We start from the raw sequence: 16,102 nt of genomic DNA, 5'->3' as shown, positions 1-16,102 counted from the left end.
CTTCCTGGATTCGGCATCCACCCTCCAAGAGCGTATCCACAAGGAGCGGCTAGCAGACACTGCCGCCGCGGAAATCCTAGAAGTTAGTAGGCTCAAATCCAAAGCTGCTTCATTAATGTACGTAGTGGAATCCCGGAGATTACCCACTAACGCAACCAGTTCACTGGTAACCTCTGAAGCAAAAGATGCCTCCAATGCGTCCTCCCATCTTTCCATGGCCTGGGCCACTGAGTAGATTGCCATAGCCGGTCTGGATGCTCCTCCAGCGAGGGACTAGATAGACTTATGGCACACTCCCAAATTACGGTCTGTAGCGTCAGTCAGAGAGGACATGGACGGAATAGGTGATGTCGCACTCTTCGCTAAGGGCGTCACATGAGAATCCACCTGAGGGGGAGACTCCCATTTAGTGAAATAACTTTCCGCAAAGGGATATGCACGGGCCAGACGTTTTTGAGGTTGAAACCATTTTCCTGGAGATTTACACGCCTCCTCCAAGTGATCCACTAGCTGACCAGATAGGGGAAAAACTGCTGCAGCACCCTTAACATCCTTAAAATAAGCATACGTAGGCGTTGCATGGAGGCTGTCGTCAGTAATTACCATGGCCGTACGGACTGCCCGTATGAGACCTGGACTATATATCTTAGACCTGACCTCCGCCCCTGAGTGAGGGATGTCAGTGTCAGACAAATCCAGAATCTCGCCATCATCAGACGACAGGTCATCCTCATCATACTGTGTAGACGGGAATGACAATAACGGTCTTTTAGCAGGTCTAGGCGGATCCTGCTCCATAATGTTCTGCGCTGTGTGCTGGACAGAGGGTTCGCTCAGACAGGTTCCTTTTGACAAAAAACCTGTTGAGGGGGACACTGTGCTATCACCATCTGTCCTGGAACCCCTAGTACGGAGGACGGGACTACTGCATGCTGTGTGAACCCCAATTGGGGGAACGCAGGGTACCACCCCCTCCCCCACAACTGCAGCAGGAAAACAGGAGAGGTGCACCCATGGACACAGAATCCTCACTCCCTGACATATTGGTATGTGACCCACCCCACAGTAAGAAAATACCTTATACTGTGAGGTAAATTCTCCCCCTGACAGTAATGACACTGAGAGGGCTGAGCAGGAAGAAGAAATAGGGATAGTAAAATGGCTGACAGGAGAATATCAGACAAACAGCGCCAGCATAAAGTCACATACAATGCAGAAATAACCTGCACCAATGGCGCTATCAACTACACAGACCAACAGCCTGGTAGGGATAGCGCTACATACACTGACCTTTAAGATGGAGGAGAGGTATGTAAGGGGTACTCAGGCTCCGCACCCTGACACCAGCGATGTGCACAAAAAAAGATGGCCGCCGGAGGAATCAAAGGAGGCAGGCCCGGGGGGGAAACGCTGCCTCAGCCCGCCAGACCGTAGTGGAAAGGCGCTGAGTGCAGCAGTGGGGAGGGGCCTCCTGTATTCAACAGAGAAGACGCCATCCCCTGACAGGTGATTAACCCCTGGGATGCTGGAGCGTCTTCCACAACGCTCCAGCCCCGCATCCCTGGTGGTCTAGTGTGAGCGCAGGCTCCGTGCCTGGCTCCACTATTCTGCCGTCCCCAGGGAGACCCCAGCACTGGGGACACCGGGCTGTGTAACAGCGGGCGCCTACCGCAGACGCACGCTGCTTACCTTTCGCTGCCCTCCCGTGGATCCAGCCACAGTCCAAGGCCCCCGGGGGTTCTGCTAGCTGGAACCCTCAAGAGCCCGCCAGGTTCCCCGGACCGGTATTGGTGGCCGGCGCCGGCGGGGGTGTCGGAGCGGTAGAACGGACGTACGCTGGACTGTCCATGCTACTGCTGTTGAAGATCTTCAGGGGCTGTGAAACCACAGCCCCCCTGTGCGGTGACCCGACTCTGGCCTGGCACCTACTGAAACTGAGGTGCCTTGGTCTGGGGGCGGGGTATAGGAGAGGGGGCCCTGATGCATCCTGGGATGAAAGTTTTAACTGAGTGGTGCCCATGGACGAAGCCCAGACCTATACCACAGGGTATCCCTGTGGATCCCTAAGGACCCTGTAGTAGAAAGGCCAAAGTTCAGATGACTGAAATGCTGGTCAGGGGACGGATTTGGACATACCGCTCTTACCTATATAATAGATGGATCCATTGTTACATCCCAGGAGCAGGAACGAGCCAGCGGTGTCGTAGCTGGTAATAGGGACAACATCCTGGACCTGTGGGTACAACAAGGAGAACATTCATTTTGTCACCCTGTGTCCCTGGCACAAACAACGTATGCGCTTGTGGCTGACTATTGGCTAGTCCTGTGTACAACATACTCACCCTGACCACAAGGGGCACTGTTTCAATTAAGAGGTGGGGGTGGGGTGGGGGAATTCTGCATTTCAATCTCCACATAGCATGACTGAGCGCGTAATAGTCATGTATTATTAGAACAATCATTACAGGCTAGATTATAAATACCCTTTTCATTAACCTGAACCATATTAAGGTTTTGTCTTTGACACCACTGCTTGGGAAATGAGTGGGTATAGGAGACGTTGGGCATTGTGCTGCGAGTGAATGGGTCAGGTTGGCACTTAGGGATTTATAACTATGAGAGGGCTGTAATTATATCATTAGCGAGAGTCGTTAGTACATAGATGAGTGTGTACTCACCTGCCAGTGCTGAGTGACCGCATTCCACACGCCGACCTTCCCGGTATGGCTGGTAGCCACCAGTTGGTTACCGATGAAGAACAGGGCATCCACCGGCACGCCGAGATTAAACACCCCTAAATATACAACATACAGCAATAAGAGTGACATACGGCTCACATCAGCTTATCCCGTGTTCCCGGAGTCTCTCACGGTTTCCCAATTCTGAGTAGTAACTTTACACTATATAGAACCAATATATTATCTAGCACTTTACAGAGAATGTTCTTTTATCACTTTACCATCCCAGCTCCATGGGCGGCTGCGCTCTCAGGGCCTCATTCAGCACGGATCGCAGTGGCTTACACGCACGCAATTGGCCAATTGTTACTTTCTGCGCATTCATCGCAGTGCGCAAACCAGCCACTGCAATCGGGACAGCGATCGCAGTGACCACGCGGACCCATGGCAGAGTGATTGACAGGAAGTGCCGTTTGTGGCTGGTGACGGGGGTGGGGGTCGGGCGAATGCAGGCGTGCCAGTGCGTTTCAACGCCGTTGCATGGGCGTGCAGAAATTATCCCCTGCGATACCAGACGCAGCCTGAGGCCTCATAGCGTGCGCTGAAGTTGGCGATTACTGAGTGAGGTCTGAGCTGCCTTAATGGTGCGTATGGGTCAGATGTTACCGATTATTTCGCTATGTTGCCCAAGTATACGGATGTGAGTAAGGGGAAGTGGGCGTCTTTATGTTAGGCTGCGATCGCAATGCGAATGAAAACATTTACATATCACCGCTATTACCAACTGCGCTGCGTGCGTATAAGCAGAACATCGATTCTTGCTGAATCAGGCCCTCATTTCGGTACCCCACTAGCACTATGAACAGTACCCGCAGCAGCCAAATAAGCTACCAGTACTGTGTGTTATGGGGCTGTGGGACTACAAGGGGTGTGAAACCAAAAATAAGGACAGGGGGCGGCAAGTTGCGCACAACTTTGCATTTAGGTGAAAATGCGCAATCATTTCCATGCACGCAATCCAGGAACACATATGGCCGATTCGCACTTCACTGTGCGTCTGCCACTGGGAAAACATACAAACTCAACACAGATAGTGCCCCTCTCTCTTACAATGAGGGCTACAGGCTGTCCACGGTTTTACGTTTATCCATTTAACCAGTAAATGAATCATCTGTAACAGAATACAGAGACATTGGGGAGAGCGGTGATCTCCCAGCGTTGGAAAAGCAGTTTGGGGAAGGTCTGTTCCCGTGTCCGCGTGACAATATCCCCGCACACACAAAGCCAGCTCCATCAGAGAATGATATTTACTAAAAGTCTATTTTGGTTTATTTTGCATTTCAGGGACTAAATCAGGGTGTAAATCAGGGTGTAAATCATACATTTACTAACATGATTTTTTACATCTTTTTTTTTTTTTTCTTTTAAACAGTGACAAAAAATAATTTCTAAATAAATGTGCGATTTAGACCCTGTAACACAAAATCGACCAAACCCTTCAGTAAATATACCCCTAAATCACACATTTATGCTGCCCATCCACTAGGCGATTATACCTAGCGATGGAGCAATAACTATGGTCGTTATCACTCCATCGCTTGGTAATCGCCCGTAAATCGGGCAGTAAAAGGTTAAAAACGACCAGCGATGCGCGCGCCCGCTGGTCGTTTTTAACATCAATCATCGCCCGAACATGACGGTCAATCTGACGACCGCCGTCAGGTTGCCATGTTCGGGGATGATTGATCTGCATACACTGAACGTCTGAACGTTCAGTGTATGTAGTTCACCACGCGGGACACGACGGCGTCGCAATCGTGCCGTCCCCCCCCGCATCGTTAAATGGATGGGCAGCATTAATAACATTTTTGACACTCTTTAAAAAAAAATGTGTCAAAAATATTTTGTTAGTAAATGTGTGATTTAGACCCTGCAATACAAAATCGACCTTATAGTAAATATACCCCATGATATGTGATTGCCTATTATTCCTACCTACCTATCCTAATGTATAATAAAGAATAAATAATAAATAATGTTATTGTCCTAAAAGGACAAAATAGCATTAGTCAGGCCACATAAATATAATAAGAGTAGTAAATTAGCTAGAGAAGAACGACAGAACTGACAGCGGCCGCTGGAAAAATAAGCCCCACATCCAGCTACATGACCAGTTTCCAGCGTGAAATTGCCCATCCCCCCCTTATGTAAATATATTCTGATGGCAACATAAGTGTTACTATAACTACATCCAAGAAACAGAGGGGCACCGTGGTGCCAGGCGGCGACTATGCCAGGATGTAAGTGCAATGTGCACGATTTTGGACAGCGAAGGTCGGTCCTCACGTAGACAAAGTCCAGTAAGGGCCTGCTTACACGGATGATGACCGCGACATGCTGTGGATGAGGAGATGGACCCATCTTCCTATGCGTACGCCTCTGCGCAGAAATTCGCCACTTTTCCGTTCAATTTTGCTACTGACTCTGCACCAGCCCCAAACTGCGTATAGAAACGGATCCTTAGCTCAGCAAATGACACAACTAGTAACATACACAGCCATAAAGGCAGCTGTCCCGGGTTAAGTCGTTACAAAGTTATCCTGCCATTGAGACAGATCAATGAAGCCGTTCTACGTTTAACGCCCCCCAAACTATTTTCTGATGCATTAGGAAACGTGTGGCGTCGGGATGCTTACGATAATAAAAAAGGAAGAAAAAAAAAAACCCAACAACAACAACACAGAAACAAGTAGAACTGATTACTCCAGGGGAGCCGCCGGTTCAGGGAAATCAAGGGAGACAGCCCGGACGGTCTGAAGGAATTTAAAGTGTCACTCCTGCTTAGGCTCAACAATCCTGACTGTGATCTGCAGGGAGCAAGATGGTGTAAGTAATGACATGTCCCTGTCTTAGGGGGCCCTCTCCGTAAAATACTGCTTATAGCAGCAATCTGCTGGCGGTGTCTCCAGTAAGTAATATTGAAGGCTGGGCAGCCTGGGGGACAGCTCCATCACAGAGATGCCAGCCGCTGTAATCTTCTTCAGATGGCGTTTCCCAGGTCCGAAGTGTTTGTAGCCACAAATTGTTTCTTTTACAGAGTGTGAACAAAGAGCACCTCTGAGGTCCCCCCATGTAATCCCAAACTATCATCCCCGGCCATCACAGTCACAGCCGAAGTAAAAAAGGCTCTTCATTATTAAAGAAAATGGAAACCTAATTGCAGAGGATACAAGCAATTTCCCGGCATCTCACCCCAGTGCCCGCCCGTGCTGATTGTACTGCCAGCTCCGGAGACCATTATTCCCTTTTACATCGCTGAGAAATGTACCTGTTATTAAACCAGATCATCAATTTCTTCTTTATGTACTTTTAGATATGGAAAGAAGTTTAGTCATTGTAGTGATCCGGCCTCATTGTGTAGCTGCCTGGGCTAGTTCAGGAGGATCTGTTTTCTTACCGGAGGCCTCGGCGCACGGCCACAAGGATTAGGGCTCCGAGGACATCTCGCTTTCCGGTGAACAGACGGGACAAATGTAAGGTGGCGCGGGATTCTGAAACGCACAAGATTTCGGCAAGCTAGAGGCAAAACCGGCCTGGTTTTGCTTAGAGCATTGGCGGTTTATATTTGCCTTCTAATGCGATGAACTTGCGTCAGTTTTAGAACCCCGCCCTTAAAGTCAACACTTGAATCCACAGCCTCTCACCCTGGCCTGGACCTCTGCTCTCCTCCATCCAATCTCTCTCCACTACCGATACTACTCCCTCTGTCTGCTGTTCCCCTCACCAGGGCCACCGAGCCACCGGGTGGGAACGAGTACTGGAGGAACCCCATTGTGGTGTAGATTCCTATGGCACATGTAGTTATGGCATCTCTGATTCCCTCTAAGCGCCCCCCAACACCAATCCATCCTAACTGCAGCGATAAGACTTTTCTTCCATCGTCAAATCCCTACATTGGCTTCCACTATCCTTCAGAATATTACTTGCCCTTACCTACAAAGCCTTCTTCACGTCTCAGCACTACGTTCCTTCACACACCTCACTTCTCCCTCTCACCCCCTTTGATCGGACTGTGACATTATCATCTTTCTTCCATCCACAAGACGTCTAGCGTGCCGGCAATTGTATATCAACGCGAAGCTGCCCCAGCCTCCAAAACGTCACACCGCTTTACTATAACCCACCTATACTGCCAAGTGATACACCCGTGCTGCTTTCCTTAGCACCTCGCGGACCACTCTCTACTCACCTTTGCCCTTTTCTCTAGAATGTAAGCTCTTAAGAGCAGGGCCCTTCTCTACCTTTGTTTTCACTTAGTTTCCCACCTTGCATGCCCCGCTGTTCTATCCTGTATATCCCATTTTCACATACTGGCCAACGCTGTTGAGCACTATTGTGCCTTCGAAGTCAATGATATTAGGTAACGCTGCGCAAACTTCCCGATAACAGCGGCGATACAGTAACATGCATCCAGCTAATTTTTCAGGTTCCCAGACTCTTCGCAGTCACCTTCAGAAATCTTAACCATTTGCCTGGCGTGGTCGCATGGCTTGCTAACACACCGGGCACTGCGTTATCTGATATGGTCGCAAACGCCGTGACCTGTCAGTAACGCATTGCTGATTGATCAGCAGGGCAGAACCCCCCACCTGGCTAAATGTAAATTACCTACCACCCCACCAGCCCCCCCGTGTGTACCTGGCTGCTGCTCAGAGAAGATGATTTAAACATCGATGACCGATATATTAAATATCAATGTTAATGTTACAGTTTTCTAATTTAAAAAAAAATAAATAAATGGTGTTGGATAAGTGTTAAAAAGACGTTCCTGACCTAATTCGATCATAAAAAAAACGACAATTTTGGAGCAGTTTTTGGAAAAAAGTTAAGTGGTTAAAGCAAAAAAGGTGTAATGTAAAGGAGTGCGTTTTTAGTGGCGAGTTCAAACTCATCGCAAATCGCCATCAGCATGTGCTACCAAACTGCTGGATTTAATATACAGACGTCCACGTGCAGAGGGGTTTAAAAGCCCAAAAGACGCCAGTAATTTCAGCCCAAGAGCACCAGAAGCTCGCCCTGCCACCAAGATTGCTCACAGTACATGTCATTTCTGTTATCTGTTCACTCAAGAGGTGTATAAAACATTAAATTCACTAATTAACAATTCAGGGGTACAAACAATTTATAAATAAAATTTATCGTGTAATAATTCTTTCATTAACTTTTTTAGGCAGACAATATAACATGAATAAATATTAAAGGGACAATATTATTTATAAATTAAATAATGGGGCCAAATAATATTTATAGGTTAATTGGGGTCATATTAATTAATGGATGGAGGCACCAATTCTTTTGCACACTTGTGTCACTTCAAGTACTAGCATGCACATGACTTCAATTAATATGGCTATAATTAACATATTATTGGTTCTGTTATTTAATTTATAAAATATTGGCCCCTTATTATGTATTAAATATTATTTTGTCTGCATAATTAAAAGGTTTTTTTTATTATTTATTTCCACCCAATAATAAATTAAACATTTGTGCCCCATAAATATATTTATGAATCATTTGAGCCCATTAATTAGTTAGTAGTTGCTTTTTGAGCAACCTCAATGGTCAGAGACATTTCTATTGGTGGCCAATTTTTATTTTGCCAATGATTGATGAACTCGCAGCTACAGATGTGTCCACATACATCTATCCTCCGTCTTTGTCCTGGGTCATGCTAACAGTAAAGCATCCTGAGACAATTCATGTGTGGGGTTGCTTCTCAGACAAGGGAGTGGGCTCACTCACAATTTTGCCTAAGAACACAGCCATGAATAAAGAATGGTACCAAAACATCCTCCAAGAGCAACTTCTCCCAACCATCCAAGAACAGTTTGGTGAGGAACACAATGCCTTTTCCAGCATGATGGAGCACCTTGCCATAAGGCAAAAGTGATAACTAAGTGGTTCGGGGAACAAAACATTGACATTTTGGGTCCATGGCCAGGAAACTCCCCAGACCTTAATCCCATTGAGAACTTGTGGTCAATCCTCAGGAGGCGGGTGGACAAACAACAACCCACAAATTCTGACAAACTCCAAGCACTGATTAGGCAAGAATGGGCGGCCATCAGTCAGTATGTGGCCCAGAAGTTGAATGCAGCATGCCAGGGCGAATTGCAGAGGTCTTTAAAAAGAAGGGTTAACACTGCAAATATTGACTCTTTGCATAAACTTAGAAGTAATTGTCAATAAAAGCCTCTGACACTTATGTAATGCTGTAATGTTACCTCAGTATACCATAGTAACATCTGAGACTTATGTAATGCCTGTAATGTTACCTCAGTATACCATAGTAACATCTGACACTTATGTAATGCTGTAATGTTACCTCAGTATACCATAGTAACATCTGACACTTATGTAATGCTACCTCAGTATACCATAGTAACATCTGACACTTATGTAATGCTGTAATGTTACCTCAGTATACCATAGTAACATCTGACACTTATGTAATGCTGTAATGTTACCTCGGTATACCATAGTAACATCTGACACTTATGTAATGCTGTAATGTTACCTCAGTATACCATAGTAACATCTGACACTTATGTAATGCTGTAATGTTACCTCAGTATACCATAGTAACATCTGACACTTATGTAATGCTGTAATGTTACCTCAGTATACCATAGTAACATCTGACAAAAAGGTCTAAAACCACTGAAGCAGCAAACTTTGTGAAAACCAAACTTGTGTCATTCTCATAACTTTTGGCCATGGCTGTATACTTGTAAAGAGCTTTTACTCGTCATTTTTCCTATGTCTTAAACAGCTGTAGTAAGTTCTCAATATATAAACTAGACATGAGCAGTTCGGATTCTGAGAAATCTGATAGAACCAAATTTTGGGGTATTAAGTCGAACAGTCATACCTGGGTTCCTCCTACCAAATCGCCAAGTCCCTTCCTCTTGATTTCAGTAGATATTTTGATAAAAGAGTGCGTGGAAAAATTGATGCCTGTAGCTGTGCTGCAATAGTGGCCATTGGGGAGAGATGTAGGTGGTTGGAGTGGGTGGAAATGGCAGCATCTTTATCTGACTGTGAGGATCAGACACAATAGCAAGTAATCTGCAATACAGGCTTCTCCTCCTGTGTGTTTGTCAGACACTAGCAACTAGTGCTGAGGGTGATATCTTCAACTTTCAGGATAATTAACACTGTTAACCTTAAGCCCATTGGTAGATGGCTTTAACCAAAGCACCAAAATCTTTGCTTTGGTTGGCCCAAACAAACAAAGCACTTCAGCCACAAAAGTGGCAGTCCCTGTCGCTGAAGGGCTTGGTTTGTTAAACTGTGCATGTCCTTTTTAATATACAACACAAGGGTGGGTGGGAGGGCCCAAGGACAATTCTATCATTCACCACATTTCATTATGGGCTTTGCCCACCTTGCTGTAAAGCCTATTACTCCATCTCCACTTACCTGTATTGGCCTGAGGCCTGTGATTTGCTGTTTGGATTCATTTTGCATCTAAAAATTCACATTTGGAAGCTTGTTTTTTAATATAGTTTTGTTCCATGTTTTTGATTTATTTTCCCTTACAGTAACAACTGCTTTATCTTCTACTACATACACCACTTCTAATCACCTGTAGTGGCCTCGGGGCTGTGATTTGCTGTTTGGAGTAAGTCTGATGGTGATCTAAGTTCAGGCAGCAATAAACTGTACTAGACTGAGGCCTGTGATTTGCTGTAAGGAGAAGTGTGTTGGTAATATATTATATTTTCTACTAGGCTTTTTCTTTTAGGCTATTAGTTCTCGATACTAAAAAACATTCTATAGGTCCGTATAGTTTATGAAGCTGCCATCCCGTCTGCCACTGCAGTGCCACTATGTTTCATAGATGTGCTATATTATCTTACACTGCCGTGTGTTTATGCCGCTGCTCTGTCGTTTCGTTTAACCATCCAGCTTGCTGCAGCCTTTTGGCCAATATTGGTGAAAATAATATTGTGAGCTGTGAGGTAACCAAAATTGACTGGAAATTAATGTTGTTGATGCTAATAATACTGTAGGAACAAAAAAAGGTCTAAGTTACATGATTTTAGCAGTTATTTTTACAGAAATACAAAACCTAAACAAAAACAATTGAGGGTGGCTTCGCCAAAATGATTTAGAACAAAAAAAGAGGGTTCTGCACTCATCTCTAACATAAAATACAATATTATATATATATATATATATATATATATATATATATATATATATAAAATATGCACCAACCACGTGCAGAGTGTATGCGTGTGCTGCCGCCATGGTCATACAAACCATAGAGAGAACACTAGATAGTAATAAATCACCCTACTGTATCTATATTATTGGTGTCATTTGTTTTTTACCAAAAAGCATTATTCTGTTTTACATGTGACCGGTTTTAGTACAGACATCTCAGGAGCTGTGCAGTAAAATAATTGTTACTATTTCGCAAATCCTCACCTCCGTTAGATGTAATTAAATAATAATAAAAAGTGAATATATTTAGGGATTTTTTTTTTTTTTTTTTTAGAAAATTAAACTTCTGAAAGTAAAATAAAATGATGTTATTAGGATTTCACATGGCAGAGTCCCACCTATTTCACTTTCCCGGCTCCCATCCTGTATGCTCCACAGAATGATGCTGCTTTCAGACGCAACAGCCACCATCTTGTCCTTATCGCCATGGGGGCCTCCCACCACCTTGGCATTCAGTGCTACTCTTTCGATGGTCCAGTCTAGGTAGGGGCTGGAGAAAACCTGCTGCCAGCCGGAGGATTCCTTTATTCTGTGCGGAGGAGAGAGAGAGTCAGCTACGCTGAGATTTGGCATCGCTCATTAGACGTTAAAAATGTCTATTGATTTACAATTAAAACCTACATGTACTGTACAAAGTAATCCCATTACAGTGCAAATGTAAAATTCTATCTCCGGGTACGTGGCTGTCTGCCCGGCTTCCCGTCTCATACAACATGAGGATAGCACAGGCTGGGCAAAAATAAAAGCGAGTTCATTGTAATCCTAGAGACAGATGACAATAAAAGGTAAATATAAACCTATATAGAAAATGAGCAACCAATCACTGTATGCAAAACGGCATTGTAAGCCAGCCAATCAGGCCACAGTATAGGGCAAAGAGAGAACACGCAAACAATTAAGGCTTCTTTAGTTTCTTACTATGTTGATGCACAATTACCAATTACATCGTAAATATGTCAGAGTATCATCTTATATATATGCCACAAGGGTTCAGTAGCGCCTTACACAGAGGAGGAACATAAAAACATTACAAAGTACAAAAGTCTTCAGACAGAGTAGTTACATACAAGAACACAATTTACAGATCAACATAATTAAATCTGCAGATAATGAAAATACATAGCGGTACAATCCTAACGTGCACATACCGAGAACACAGGTGTATATTCCTAACATGTGCACATACTGAGAACACAGGTATATAATCCTAACATGTGCACATACCGAGAACACAGGTACATAACCCTAACATGTGCACATACCGAGAACACAGGTACATAACCCTAACATGGGCACATACCGAAAACACCGGTACATAATCCTAACATGGGCACATACCGAAAACACAGGTACATAATCCTAACATGTGCACATACTGAGAACACAGGTACACAATCCTAACATGTGCACATACTGAGAACACAGGTATATAATCCTAACATGGGCACATACAGTACAGAAAACACAGGTATATAATCCTAACATGGGCACATACAGTACAGAAAACACAGGTATATAATCCTAACATGGGCACATACAGTACAGAAAACACAGGTATATAATCCTAACATGGGCACATACCGAGAACACAGGTACATAATCCTAACATGTGCACATACCGAGAACACAGGTACATAATCCTAACGTGCACATACTGAGAACACAGGTACAGAATCCTAACATGTGCACATACCGAGAACACAGGTACATAGTCCTAACATGGGCACATACTGAGAACACAGGTACAGAATCCTAACATGTGCACATACCGAGAACACAGGTACATAATCCTAACGTGCATATACCGAGAACACAGGTACATAATCCTAACATGGGCACATACTGAGAACACAGGTACATAATCCTAAAATGGGCACATACCGAGAACACAGGTACACAATCCTAACATGGGCACATACTGAGAACACAGGTACAGAATTCTAACATGTGCACATACTGAGAACACAGGTACACAATCCTAACATGTGCACATACTGAGAACACAGGTATATAATCCTAACATGGGCACATACCGAGAACACAGGTACATAATCCTAACATGGGCACATACCGAGAACACAGGTACATAATCCTAACATGTGCACATACTGAGAACACAGGTACATAACCCTAACATGTGCACATACAGTACAGAAAACACAGCTAAGGCTGGTGTCACACCTGTATTTTAGAAGCAGAGTATTTAAGCTGCCTGCAGAGATCGGGAACATGTTGGGAGCATTTTCGTGACCATTTTGGATACTTCAATGTACTACAGCAGGAATGGGTGCAGCAGGAATGGGCGCAGCAGGAATGAGCGCTGCAGGAATGGGTGCAGCGGGAATGGGTGCAGCGGGAATGGGTGCAGCGGGAATGGGTGCAGCGGGAATGGGTACAGCAGGAAATGGGTACAGCAGGAAATGGGTACAGCAGGAATGGGTACAGCAGGAACGGGTACAGCAGGAACGGGTACAGCAGGAGCGGGTACAGCAGGAGCGGGTACAGCAGGAACGGGTACAGCAGGAACGGGTACAGCAGGAATGGGTACAGCAGGAATGAGTACAGCAGGAATGAGTACAGCAGGAATGAGTACAGCAGGAATGGGTACAGCAGGAATGGGTACAGCAGGAATGAGTACAGCAGGAATGGGTACAGCAGGAATGAGTACAGCAGGAATGAGTACAGCAGGAATGAGTACAGCAGGAATGAGTACAGCAGGAATGGGTACAGCAGGAATGAGTACAGCAGGAATGGGTACAGCAGGAAATGACTACAGGAAATGGGGAGGAGCCAGGAAAGTGGTTTGGACAGCTCAAGAACCTCAAGAAAACTCAGGACCCGCTAGAGGGATTATATTCCTGGGAAAAGCTGGAGCCAGTGCCTGGGCAGAGGGAAACCTGGCACAGCCCCCCCAACCCTCACCAGGGACGGCAGCAGGGAGGGCAGATCTTTCTCTATGAAGCTATATGACTGTGCCAGGGTCTCCATCTGCATTATAACCTGTCCAGCAAAGGTGTTATCTACACACAGTGTAGCCGGTACGTCCGGGTCCTTCCTCAGGGGCCACTGGATAAGAGGTAGGAGGGCAGGGCTGTATGTTCTGCACTGGGGAGGAATGCATTATGTTTATGGGGAAAACGTGTAGTTGTCAAAGACCGAATAAAAGAAAATAAAGTGGCCCATGTGTGCGCTGTATAGTGTATAAAAAGTTGCCCAGCTGGAGGATAGGTTATTTGGAGGCGCTGATGTAATCATGAGCCGTTATGTACATTACACACTGTGTTTAGCTTTTATTCCTCCCTACGTTGCTCATGTAGGAATTTGGTGACCTGCAGCAGACGCCAGGGACGGTGCAAAGGTAACAGTAGGGAGTGGAATACTTATGTAGGGAACGATTATCCTCATGTAACTGCTATACCAGGACGGAGCCCAGTAACGCCCCTGCACTGGGAACACAACAGCAGGGAACTGGTTCTGAGCTATACCATACCACGACGGTGCGGAAATGCAGCTCCGTGTTACTCTCTTTCTCTGGTTACATATAAAAACTTGCTGAACATGATTTAGAACTTTAGAGCTATTGTTCTTCAGCTACAAATCAAACACGTCTCTGCTCGCCCCCTTCTGCCGAGAATACGAGGAGAGGGGAAAACGGATGGAGGCGCGGCAATGCTCCGAAGCCCTTCTCACCATTAATAAAAGTTTTGTCAGGTGCCCAGTTTTCCATTTCTCTGCGAGTCACCGCGAGTGTGTCTGAGTGTGACTGAAACAATTGGAAAGTGCGAGCGCAGACGGACAAGTAATCCATTTGAAAAGCATTAGAGCAAGATTTTTGACAAATTTCAATAAACCCCTGGCTGTGTTCTCTCTGTCACCGTTAGACTTAGGAGAGTCGGCGCCCAGATGCCAGCTGATGCTGAAACTAGCAATATAAAAGCCATTAAATGTTTCACTTGGTAATGTTTCTGGATCAGAGGGCAGTGAGGGCCTTACCTTATCCAAACAGAAGACCCTATAAAACATAATAGACGTAGAGTAACACTGAACCCAAATGATCCAAAAGACCCCGCCTCTATGAGAACTGCCCTAGTTACCACACTACCCGACCTTAGTGCTGCCGATTACAAGAGATTAGTATTATAAAATACACTATGCGCTGTGTAACACAAGCGCAGAGCTGTAGGGACGGAGCACGGTGAGGGCTGTGCGGACACCAGGCTAATGTATAAAGGAGAATGCTCTGCAGATAGGACGATCAAGGATTAGTTACAGCAAAACAAACGCATTCTGCAATACTTAGTACAGCTGTAGGAACGCAGTTTATATTTAGTGCATGCAAACTGCTGACTCTGCACCATATTTACACCCAGCTCCATTCTAACGCCCCCAATAGCCTTCCTCACCTCCCACTATTGGGGCTTCCCGCGCTGGGCACCCAAGGCTTGGGAGGTGCTGCACTGTACTTGGCTCAGGCAACTGGGTGAAATGTGGAAGTAAAGCCGGGTACACATGTACCCGGCAGACGCATGATCCGGACACCGCGCGATCTGGTGAACAGCCGCACAATAGGTCGTTCACCAGCCGCATCTACAAACATGGGGTCACCCATCAAACTGACAGATTGAGCAGCGTGTAGGCTCGATCTGCCGATGCGATGAAGGACCCAGCGGGAGCGCGCCTGGTCGCTCATAGTGGGTACTCACTTGCAAATGTGGATATGTCTGCCCAATCCGCTGACATATTGTCTAGCCTGTGCCCACCTTAAGTTTAGAACATTGGCAGGTTGTAAGTGGCCGCCGTGGTCGCTCCAATCAGCCTCTAATACTGGGGCAAGAAGCCAAAACCATCCTAAGTGTAAATCTTACGGTGAGAGGGGACTATTCAGTAGTAACGCAGAACTTATGTGAGCGCACCACCGCTGACTACGGACACCGCTAAACTGAAGGGATCGCTTTCAGGAGGTAGACCGTTACTCACTAAGTGAGCGGGCAACACACCAGACAAAAGGCAGCGCTGTAACCTACTGGAAGACGTATTCTACGGTATTTTCTTTTGCACTTCTTTGTAGTGTCCTAGCGCAGTGTAAATTCCCGGCCCCCAGCTATAAAACATCATCACGCTGCCGCTGT

General features: G+C 45.6%; 1 protein-coding gene across 1 annotated transcript in view; it reads right to left on the bottom strand.

The window, feature by feature from the left end:
* Positions 1-16,102, bottom strand: part of LOC148443015 (BTB/POZ domain-containing protein KCTD3-like) — a 119,127-nt gene that overhangs the window by 24,595 nt on the left and 78,430 nt on the right. Inside the window, 3 exon segments of the mRNA XM_088463387.1 lie at positions 2,146-2,233; positions 2,679-2,794; positions 11,312-11,502. Coding sequence (XP_088319513.1) covers positions 2,146-2,233; positions 2,679-2,794; positions 11,312-11,502 — 395 coding nt within the window.

The sequence above is a fragment of the Taudactylus pleione genome, unplaced genomic scaffold, assembly GCF_031769625.1.
Source record: "Taudactylus pleione unplaced genomic scaffold, aTauple2 ptg001352l, whole genome shotgun sequence".
NCBI classification, from domain to species: domain Eukaryota; kingdom Metazoa; phylum Chordata; class Amphibia; order Anura; family Myobatrachidae; genus Taudactylus; species Taudactylus pleione.
Note: the sequence above shows the minus strand (reverse complement) of the source record. Positions and strands in the feature narration are given on the sequence as shown.